The sequence below is a fragment of the Melitaea cinxia genome, chromosome 4 (genome assembly GCF_905220565.1).
Source record: "Melitaea cinxia chromosome 4, ilMelCinx1.1, whole genome shotgun sequence".
Taxonomy (NCBI): domain Eukaryota; kingdom Metazoa; phylum Arthropoda; class Insecta; order Lepidoptera; family Nymphalidae; genus Melitaea; species Melitaea cinxia.
Genome location: NC_059397.1, coordinates 14603982 through 14616279, shown reverse-complemented (window position 1 = coordinate 14616279; position 12298 = coordinate 14603982). Strand labels below are relative to the sequence as shown.

At 30.6% G+C, this 12298-nt stretch overlaps 1 protein-coding gene and 1 long non-coding RNA gene across 2 annotated transcripts in view; one reads left to right on the top strand and one right to left on the bottom strand.

Annotated features, from left to right (window-relative positions):
- Window positions 1-12298, bottom strand: part of LOC123669937 — a 60243-nt gene that overhangs the window by 16526 nt on the left and 31419 nt on the right. The window contains exons 3-4 of the mRNA XM_045603450.1: window positions 3787-3872; window positions 694-801 (exon numbers count right to left, since the gene is read on the bottom strand). Coding sequence (XP_045459406.1) covers window positions 694-801; window positions 3787-3872 — 194 coding nt within the window. The remainder of the gene's footprint in view (window positions 1-693; window positions 802-3786; window positions 3873-12298) is intronic.
- On the top strand, window positions 4979-5210 carry LOC123670283. Its single transcript, XR_006745891.1, has 2 exons — window positions 4979-5020; window positions 5149-5210. It is a non-coding gene; the product is annotated as an uncharacterized LOC123670283 (long non-coding RNA).

The following is a 12298-nucleotide window of genomic DNA, read 5'->3' as shown; positions in this document are numbered from 1 at the left end:
ATAAAAAATTACCCACACTTTATGAAAAATTCACACATATAATCATTAGTCTAAGTCATAAATAAGTTCATTTCTATGTTTAAATATGAACCGAATGCGTAGAATCTGAAACCGCTCGAGTTTGTATAGTTAACCTTTTCTTATATCGAGACAAGAAATATTGACGTAATCCAGAACCGGTATCAAGATTGTTTTTACTACCACAATCTTGGTAGGGATCGGTAATAAATCATGTCATCTGCGAGCACAACTGATTGCCAAAATTACATTTGACCATCGATATTGTTAATCATCGATAATTTTTTGTAAATAAAAATTAAAACCTTTTTACTACACTGCATAGCAACAAAAAAGCAACTGTTGAGTTTTTAGCCGGTTTTTTAACAGAATTTATTATTTATTATTTACAATATCATTATTTAATTCAATAATATACTTCAGATAGTGACGATTAGAAGTGCTTTGAGTGTTTGTGGTAAGAAAATTTTAAAATGTGTAAAGAGTATAAAACTTGAACTATTACAATTTCATATATTATAACTACAGTTATATTATTCACAGACGGACAAACAGAGACATCTATCTTGAGAAGAAAGTAATGAGATATCATTGGGTTTCGCTTAGGTCTCTGAGGTTATCTGATATCCTGATACACGAGCGAAGATAAAGGCTAGATAATAAACATATATTTACTTTGTTAACGTGATCTCGAAGTATGTTGGAGTAAACCATCGCCATCGCCTCCAAAGCCATGAAGGTCATACAGCCAACTACCCATGGAACTAGAAAGGCGACGTTTTCCTGAAACAAAAATATCATAGGTATATACATATATAAAACCAAATTAAATATTTATAATATAAAATATGATAATTATATTATATATATAATAAATAATATATATATATATATATATATATATATATATATATATATATATATATATATATTCAAAGACAAAAAATTTATTTATTTGTGGCAGACTAGTCGGAAGTCTCTCCATCTTGTTTTCAGTTGCTTTTATTGCGAGACAATACTCTCACGAGAAATCATGTATGACGAATACTAGCCGTACTAGATATATTTATACCAAGCTATCTGGAAAGTCAAGGAATAAAATTTAAATAAGCGCAATAATTTATTGACGACATTTTTATGTATAAGAGTCTGCGAATTGTATTTAAGATAATCCCCTTGACATCTAGTAGTAGTGTGACAATTATAATTTAAAATATTACATTTAAAAAAAAGCATATATAAAAAAAACTTGAGGCACTAAAAGAGACACAAATTAAATTTTTTGTAATATTGAAAAGACTATAGGCTAGTCGAAGAAGGCTATATATCATCACGCTAAGACCTATAGGAGCGGAGCACCAATAAAGAATGTTTTAAAATCGGGTATTTTTCCTTTTGAGAGCTTCCGCTGCGTAAACAGTTTAAGTGCGTGTTAAAGTTAGCGCTAGCCCAAAGTAACTATTCCACGCGGACGAATTCGCGGGCAGAAGCTAGTATCTTCCATAAAAATAAAAGCGAACCATTGAGAGGTATGCGTCTAACTCTCCAATAACTACACCAAATTTTGTTGTTGACAGGACAAAATTAGTTTGAAATTGGCCGAGATGTATATCTCTTTACTCAAGTAGGTAAACGAGATAGAAGTTTGGTACAACAAGAATAAAACATTTAACTAAATAAATCTAAACATCAAAATACTCCAATTTCAATCCCAAACAAATTAAACTCACGCAAGTGAACTCGCTAGTATGCTATTAACGATATTAAAGTAAATATAAATATGATGTGCACTCAAGATTCAAGGGGAGCTCCAGTCGAAATGTAATCAATGTTCCACGAGTTTATTCAACTCGCTTTTCATGCTCCATTAAATAGAACACTTCTCGAATGTCTGAACTCGTAAAAGCCTGATGCGTTCGTTACGATGCTCTAAACCAGAGTTCTTTCGTTTCACATAAAGTATATAAAACGGTAAGTTAAATGAAAGTTGAGATCGCATTTCTGAGTGTACCTACTATCTGTGTCCCGGTGTTTTAACTGCGTTGATATATTGACTTATTTGGTCAGTAAATTTTTTAATAACTACATTATAATAGATTTAACTTGCCCATTGGCGCAGTGACTCTGCTTTCTTCTCCGAGGGTTGTGGGTTCGATTCTCACCCCGAGTTTATTTATATATTTATATATGTATTATTTATAAGTATGTTTATCGAAAAAAAAGTAGCTATACCAGTCGGCTGTTACCTATAACACAATCATTAAGTTGCTTGCTTAGGAACAGACGACCGTGTGTGTATTGTGTAGATATTTATTTATTTATTTATATTTAAAAAAAAATTGTTCGTTCAATAAAGTGTTATAAATGTAGCTCATAACGCGAGTCAATTGCGTTTTTTTTTTTCTGGCGTTAAAAACAAATACTTAAATGATGTATTTAAAATAAAACGATACAGTTATATTCTTATTATTACTCAAAATAAAATAAAACACAGTATGTAAGTTCCTATGATTAAATAATTATTAAAATCTATTTAATTGTCTCGAGAATTGTTAACAAAAGAAAAGAAGACAACAGAGAAGTTGTTTACAAAACGACGAATGGATAATTTGATATGGAAAAAACGACACTAGCATTATTTTCATGTACCTTACTGGTTATCATTCCGCCCATATGCCTATATGAAATAGTTTAATATGCCTATCCAAACCAATTTAATGTATTTCAATTTAGGCATCAATGAAAGATCTTCATGAACTAAATTCTCAAATTACATCTGCCTATCTATAATAGATCTATGCGAAATTGAAATCCATATTGTTTTCTTCGATAAGAGAGGACGAAATATTATGTGCCTACATCGTAATCAGATATTTCAAATCCAAATTTTATTTTAACTCGACCAGTTAACTAAATTTTAGGTTAGTTTTTGTTACAAAACGGTTTTTTACCGTTATTTACAAAAATATAATAAATTATTATGATAAATTGTATGTTTCGACAAAAACGAATTAAAACTTCGCTTTAAGATATTATAGCGAAATTTATGTACTGTGACGTTTATAAGCATTATGAATCTAACAACCTTAGGGGCTATTAAGATAAGCTCTTTATAACTGCTGTAACAGCGTGATAAAGATATAAAGTAAAAATGGGTGACTCTCATAAACCCACACTTGACACCCGATCTCGTTTTAAAACGCTTTATAACACTTACGACAAATAAAACCAAGCCAAGAAAAATATACGAATAACTTTTAAGCGAACGGTTCTAGACTCTAGCGGTAATATTTTTCAAGAAATGCATAAAGCGTTATGGAATATGAAAAATATTTCCAGTAAGAATTTTAAATAGTGACTTGATTTAGATACGGTATAATTTATATTATATATATATATATATCGCTTCAGCCTGTAATATCCCACTACTAGGCACAGGCCTCTTTCCCCATGTCGGAGAAGGATCAGAGCTTAATCCACCACGCTGCTCCAATGCGGGTTGGGGGATATATTCCCTACTATGAGTAACGATCGCTATCAGGTGTATATGATGACAACCGGGACCGACGGCTTAACGTGCTCTCCGAGGCACGGTGGGGAGACCCACAAGGACTGCACAAACACCCAGACCACGGCAAACACCTGTATGGCCAATACAAATGTTTGTCATGTGCGGGGATCGTTTATAATTAGGATTGTAGGTTCTAAATTGTTTTTAGATTAAGCATGTTATGCTAATTTTAGATAATGATAAAATTTCATACTTACTTTATAAATCCCGTAAAAAAGGAAAATGCTGAGCACGATCATAAACATTTGCGTTCCTATGATTGCAAAATACGCTATTTGAACACCTGGAACAAAGAAAAAATTCATAAAGATCGATTTTACAGAAAATTTTCGTATGTAAACGGTACGATTTTTATTAGGATAACATTAATTATGTTTTCTAGGATATGACTTTTAGTAAAGAGTTTACCAGTCCTAACGTATAATCTGTTATATGAAAACTCAAACATTATTATGTATAGCTAGAAAGTTAATTCACAAAAGGTTGTCTGGTGGAGACAGCTATTAGAAATAAGGCCGCCTACGCGAACTTAACTAGTGAATGTTTCGTGTATTCCTTTTTATAATTCACTGAAATTGTATTTACTGCAATATATTATCTATTAATCTTATTAAAATATATGAGCGTGCATGTGTGCGCATATGTGTGTGTGTATGAGTATGCGCGCACGCGCGCGAGCGTGTGTGTGTGTGTGTGTGTGTGTGTGTGTGTGTGTGTGTAATTAATAATAATAATAAATATAATAATAAAAATTATTTGAAATGTTAATTTAAAAATGTTAGCTTGGAAATGGTAATAACTATAATTACCTTTAAAGAAATTTCACATTTTTTTTTTCAAAGAATGCGTTGTTCAAATTGATTAATTGTGTAGTTTAATGATAACTAAACGCAAATTTTGAACACAATCCAAATAAAATGCATAACACTGAAAATTGAGAGGAATTCCAAAAGATTCCTGCGTAAGGAAATGGGGTAATTTTGATGCGATTCGCCTTGATTATGGAAATACAACTCAGGGTAAAGTAGCGTTATATCTCGAGGGTAACGATAGCACGTAATCGATTCTGAAGTGTACAAACAAATCGAGTAAAATCGATCACATCGATTACCCGGAGATATTTGCCTCTCTCGGCTTGAGAAAATATATGACAGAATTACGCTCGCTCTCGTACTGAATTGAATTAGAGTCGAAAATTCGCTGCTTTAAATTAAATTTCAGGGACCATTAAATAAAGTAATTAAATGTTTTCACTTTACCACTTTTCTTTCAACAGTAAATTAGGCTTGTAAAGAAAATAAAATTTGTTTTTAGTCGACGGTTTTTCTGTTTTCAAAAAGACAAACAAGATAATTTTAATAACATGAAACAAAAAAAACTAATTGGAGGATGTAATTTAATAATCAAAAATATGTATTGATGCGACTATATGTGAGTAAAAGCCTGTATTATAATGATTATAGTTCATAATCCGTATTTAGTACACTTGTAGTGGGTAGTTTGTTTCTTGTACAATGTTACGTGTTCGGCTGTGGCTTATGTATAATTTGTTGTTTTAGACATGAAAATACAAGAGGTTGGAGAACAAAATGTAAATTTAAAGAGCAATAACTACAAAATAGAAATATTAATGTAAATTTTAACTAGCCAATTTTAAATGACTTAATTTTAATGACAATTTGATAAGAAATGACTAATATTTTGTAAATCTTAACAATTTAAATAATGAATAATAAAAATTAATATATAAAATTGAAGAAAAATACATGTGGGTATAAATAATATAAATTAAAGGAACCAAAATAGGAGGAAAAAAATTATAAATTGAATTAACATATGTAAAGGTAATATAAAATGTTGGTTGTTGATCGTTATGTAGATATTGTCAGTCTTTGATGGTTATTTGTGTGTACATATATGATTGATGTTTTAGATGCAGTTCAATAGTCAAGTTCGGAGAATTTGATGCCTTGAAATTGTAAAATTAATAACTTAATAACTTAAAAGTGTGCATATTGTTACCTAATAAATTCAAATGTTGTAGTTTAAATTTTCAAAATTTAGAGATTAAAGTTTAGAATATAACTTAAAAAATAGTATATAATGTTTGGAATTTAGAATCTTACTTAAAGAACTTTGACGGGGAGATGTCTTTTGACTACCGTATGTAAAGGTACTGAGGATTTGGTTTCTTTTTGTTTGTTTGTTGTTGTGGATTGGTTTATGTATACAGCTTTCTTCAATGATTTTATATTTTATAGATGCCTGATGATGGTCCAATAAAGGATCGAAACGTCGCATGAATTTGCAATTGGTGGTTTGATTGGCACCCTATGTCCACTTTCCTGCTAATCGTCAAAGAATATTTATAATAAATGGACACAACGATAGATAATGAAAAAAAAAAAAAGTATTTATTACGTTTAGAAAATCTAGTTTAAGAGATTTTTTTTGGTGCTAGATTATAAACATATATAAATATTTTAAGTTTTTACGCACTTTGTATACAGTAAATTAATGATTTGTAGGGAGATGGTCCAGAAACCAGCACAATACACAAATACCCAGACCCTGACAAACAACAATATGTCAAAATATATTTCTTACGTGAGCGGGAATGGAACCCGCGAACGTCAGCACAACAGCCAGTGCCAGCAACCAGCCAGCCAGCCTTTTAGTTTTTATAATAAAAAAAAAATAATTGAAGGTAAAAAACCTTTTTAAAAACTAGCTTTTATTTGAATGTGCTAACTCGAAAAAAATAAATTTTTACTTTAAAATTTTTACTATCTACTTATAAGGTCATTACATAATTTATATGATATATAAACTTGTCGCGAGATTTGAGTACTCGTATTTCCTTAGTTAGAAAATTTTAATTGTTAAAATCGATCACATTGAGTTATTTAATTTACTTGTTTATCTTGACAAGTAAATCTCCTGTTCTTCCATTGTCATCCAAATGGAACTTGTATACTAAATTTCAACTCAATTGATTGAAGATATCTGCTTCATAATTGAGTTGCAAGATTTAACCCGAACAAATATACATACATCGCAAGTTAAATAAACGCTTGTAAAAAAATAAATCTTCGATTGATTGAGTCTTTATAAAAGTACCACAATAGTACATAGAAGGTAAACTGTATGACAATTTCTGAGAGAAATGATTAAGATTTGTAATGTTCTGAAACATCAAATAATTCTTAAAGCTCTTAAAAAAGAAAAGTTAATTTCCCCTTTCTCATTTTTGATTTCCGCGAAATAAAGGATTATTAATGGCTTTCCCAAAATTTCCAGTACTAAAATTATGTAGACGTGTCTGAAGATGTCACAATTTTGACACCATATTCAAATTTAGTAGAAAAACTTGTTAACAATAAATCAATTTTTAAATAAACTTTTTTACAAATACATTAGTTCCAGTCAGTAAGGAAATATGAATATACAAATAAATAATTATGTGCATAATCTATATATTAATACGTGAAGCAAAAACTTTGTACACCTTTTTACGAAAATTGCGCGGACGGAGAAGTATGAAGTTTCGCACACTTATAGTTTATATAAAGAAGGAGTGTAGAATGCTAATTTTTTTTCGAAATTATGTATAAAAATATATTAAATCAATATAAAAAAACCTTACACACACTACCATGTATTCGACACACACACACACACACACACATATTATCTTCTTTTGTTGATTGTCAGTCTGTAGTCAAATTAAAAAAAAAAAAATGGTTCTATATCTACATATTTTTTTTGGTTCTATTTAATTAAATTTTTTAATTATGGTCGCATTTCAACCTTTGGGCGACCACTAGTATACAGTAATTGTTATGCGTGAAGTTAGTGTACAAAATACTCTAACAATAAGTATTTTGTTACGAAAGCAGTATACTGACAAAAAATTGAAAGTGTAAAATTAAGTACATAAGCTCTTTTATTGCGGATTTATATATATCTATGTATACAATCCGCAGAGGAGCAACGTGGTCCATTAAGTTGCAATGAGTTATTACTAACTACGACGTAGCCTCCGTACCCCTGGGAATGTTGGAATAAAAAAGTAAGCCTATGTATGTATATGATCTCAATCTACATTTATATACGTTCAAGTTTCACTACTAGTTTTCCTCATTTACTTAAATTTATACTTTATCAGTTTTGTACTAAATAATTAAAATAAAAACTAAGCTACATTTACGTAATAGAATCGTTACTTTTTTAACTTTTAATTGATAAGCTTATTTATAAGACCGGTTTTCATCGGAACAACGATTTAAGAGGAAAATATTACTAGCATTCTTGACACCTTGCTACGCAGACGTGATCGTACGATAAAATAGTTCTTTAATTTTATAAGTTATTGTCAATTTTATGTTTTATCTATCCAAATAAAAAATAATGAAATAAACAGATCACACTCAAAATCAAAATCAAAATCAAAAATAGCTTTATTCAAATAGGCTCCAAGAGCACTTTCGAATCGTCATTTTACAAATTAAAACTTTAAAAATAAATTATTATTTTTGTAAAAGTGAAGCTACCACCGATTCGGAATGTAGATTCTGCAGAGAAAAATCGGCTTAACGGTATTCCTCTTATGTAAAAATATATATTTCCATAAAATATTTATAATTATGTTATGTGTTTTAGATACAAACGCCTAGACTACGACAAACTGTATAGCTTTATACCTATACAAATGTTTTACATTAGTGTGACCACGTATTAACGTCGTCAAATATAATAAATATTATATAAATATAATTACTTTTACTACGTGATGATGGTATTTACCAAAAGCACAATACACATACTGCTACAATCACTAAATGATTAATAATTGTACGTAAAGTTATGTTGCCAGTGCAAACTCTTTATAGGCTATTAGATATTTCTTTATTGCCAAGAGCAGGCTTTTGTCTAGTTTTTATTTTTTCTGCAATTTCCTGCTGTTCCCTACCTCAGTTAAATTTATTTTTTTGGTTAAATAAAAACCTACCGGTAGTGATACTATCTATGTATATAAACCAGGCTTGTACTGGCTTGTCATCCAAGCAATTAGCAGCACTGCGCAACGCTGAGAATTTAGAATGAACCTGCGAAGATTGTTGTCGCGAATCTCCAAGACGGAAGTCGTTTATGATACAAGAAGAAGAAGAAGAAGAGGAAGATGCAGAGGAGCTAATAAAGACACAGGGTAATGATACAGAAACAAGTGTGATGAAAAAACTACTACGCGATATTTCGATCGAGGTTAAAAAAGCAGTAAAGAAAGAAATATGCTCAGTGAACGATGCTCTTAGTTCCTGTTGTCAAAAAATGGATGGAATAATGGATACTTTGGCGATAATTAGTGGAAAAAATAAAAGAATTGGAAAATAAAAATACATATTTAACAAATAAAAATAAAAATCTGGAGTTAAAAATCGATGCAATGGAACAACACATTGGAAACCTAGAGCAAAAGCAACTTAACAACATTATCGAAATCGCTGGTGTACCCGAAATGATAGAAGACAACACGGAAATTATGATAAATAATTTAGCTACAAAACTTGCTATGAAGAAAGAAGATATAATTTTAACTAAAAGTGTGAAGGGAAAAAATGAGAAGGAAGGCATACTCCACGTGTCTGTAAAACAGGAAGAACTAGTGGACCAGTGGATACGAGCAGCAAGAAAAGGAACCATTTATGCAGGGGACATTGTTTCATCTTCAGACCCGTCTGTTGCTAGATCCAAAATTATGATACGCCGTGCCCTATCTCACGCCAATAAAACCCTCTTGTGGCAAACTAAGTTAAAGCTCAAAGATACCCATAAATATATATGGTTTCAAGGCGGTAAAATTTTAGTTCGCAGGAGTGATAATGATAAGCCTGTCGTCATCCGAAATTGTACGGATATAGACAATATAGTGATGGAGAAACAAGTGAGCCGATAATAGAAATCTTACACGCTAGGCACTGCATCGGAAATAATTGAAATTCATGATGCAGCAAACTTAAATGACTTTAGTACCTATCTTCCTAAACATACTTCTTTATTTAATGTTGTCCATGTTAATATTAGATCCATAATCAAAAATTTTAGTTCATTAGTGCAGATATTAAATCAATCTTTATTATCTATAGATATTGTTATTGTAACTGAGGTAGGCATTTCAATGAGTAGCGATCTTTTGAAATTATTTAATATTAACGGTTATGAAATGTGTAGTGTACTTCGGGAGCGGCGACGTGGTGGTGGTATAGTTATGTACATCAAAAATTGCCATAATTTCCAGATAGTAAACGATTTCAAACTAAAACACTGTGAATCACTAATAATAAACATCCAAACTACCCGCCACTACCCGACACACATCTGTGCATTGTATCGACCACCTAATGAAAGCAAACACCTGTTTATAAATGAGCTTAAATTACTATTATGTCACAATTCAATCAAAAACTCTGATTTATTCTTCTTTGGCGATATAAATATTGATCTGAAATTAAAAAATAACATACGAGATCATTACTTAAGCTGTATGTCCGAGTGTGGTCTGATAAGCGCGATATCGGATTACACGAGAATAGAAATTCGAAATGAAAATATTATGCGGAGTTGTATTGACCATATATTTGTTAAGTCACGCTCGTCAGACTTATACTCGGCCGCGCTTGGAACTGTAGTGGCGGATCACCGCATGTGCATACTGTCGTGCGCCTCCGCACAGTTTGATAGCAGTATACAGGATGATACGAAAATCAAAGAAATAATAAATGATACAAAATTAATATCTCTTCTTGAAAACGTTGAATGGAACATAGTTGAAAAAATGCAAAATCCATTGGATATATATAATTTTATAGAAGATAATTTTAAAAAATGTTACGAAATTTCCAAATATACTATAAAAACTAGTCTTAATAGTAAGAGAAATAAGTATCCGTGGATAAACAATAAAATTAACTTTTTTTGTGAAAAAAGAGACTTTCTATATAGGGAGTGGAAAAAAGATACAAGCAATAAAATATTAAGGTTAGAGTACAATAAGGTAAGAAATAAAACAAATAAAATTATTGAATTATCGCGAAACAAATACTATAATCAGGAAATAAACAATAATATAAATAACCCAAGAAAACTTTGGAATATCTTAAATTCCCTAACAGGTAGAATAAATAAATCTTTGGATGCGGCAATACTAAAAGCTTTTAAAAAAAAAATGATTTAACTATTAAACAACTGGCAAATAATTTTGGCAATAGTTTTAAAGAAAATGTTAAAAAAATATTACCTAACTGTAAGAAAAAACTTTTAAATGAGTCGACGTATATATTTCCTCAAAATAGTTCAATAAGGTTTAAAGCGGCAGATGCAATAATCATTAACAAAATAATTCAGAAATTAAATACAAGCAAAGCGCCCGGGGCGGACCAGATTCGATGCATAGATATAAAACGCTTAAGTAAAAAAAATAGCAGCTGTAATTGCAAAGCTAATTAACACCAGTGTTAAATCTGGTATTTATCCAATACAACTAAAGGAAGGAATAGTAAGACCTATCTACAAAAAAGGGTCTCATAACGACTATGACAATTATAGACCAATTACCATATTGCCAGAGGACGATAAAATATTTGAAAAATACATATGCAATCAGAAACAAAATTACTACGCATCGAATGACGTCTTATCCGGGGCTCAGTTTGGATTCCAAAAAAATAAATCAACTACTTTATTATTATCGAAATTTACCGACGAAATTAATAATTATCTGGACAGTAAACAACACGTAATTCTTTTATTTATTGACTACAGTAAAGCGTTTGATACACTCGACCATAAATTATTAATAAAAAAATTAGACAATACCGGCGTCCGTGGACCACTTCGTAGATGGTCTGAAGATTACCTCAAGCACAGAAAATACCGAGTGAGAATTGAAAATGAACACAGTGATAAAGTATCTTTCACTACGGGTACAGCTCAGGGATCTGTCCTTGGTCCTCTTCACTGTCTGGCTTTTGTAAATGACATGGGAAATGTCGTTAAGTATAGTTCGATGTATCAATTCGCTGACGACACATGTCTAGTAATAGCCAATAAAAACCTAGCAAAGGCAGAGAAAATGTTACAACTTGACTTTACCAACCTTTGCATGTGGTCGCATGACGCAGGATTAGTATTGAACTCGCTTAAAACCAAAGTTGTACATATCCGCTCGACGCATTCTAAAAAACTTTGTGTAAAAATTACTTATAACTTATTTTCCTCATAATGTAATCTTCATCTAAATAAATATTATTATTATTATTATTATTATTATTGGAGTAAACACGTTGAATATGTATGTGACAGGCTACGGGCTGTGTTAGCAAAATTTGCCATTCTAAAATACAAAACTCCGTATCCCATTCTTATAAATCTCTTTAATGCACTTGTTGAGTCTCTTATTTCATATGGAATAACGAGTTATGGTAAAACATTTAAAACTTACTTAGATAAAATACAAAATCTACAATTAAAAATATTAAAAATTATAATACCCAAAAAAGTTAAAAATCAATTTTACAATGAAAACAATCTAAATGGAATATTTAAATATTGTAAAATATTACCTGTGCATACGAAATTTCAGATGCTATTATTAATGGAACAATTTCACAAAAAGGAATTACAAATTAAAATTAACCATAAAATCACAAC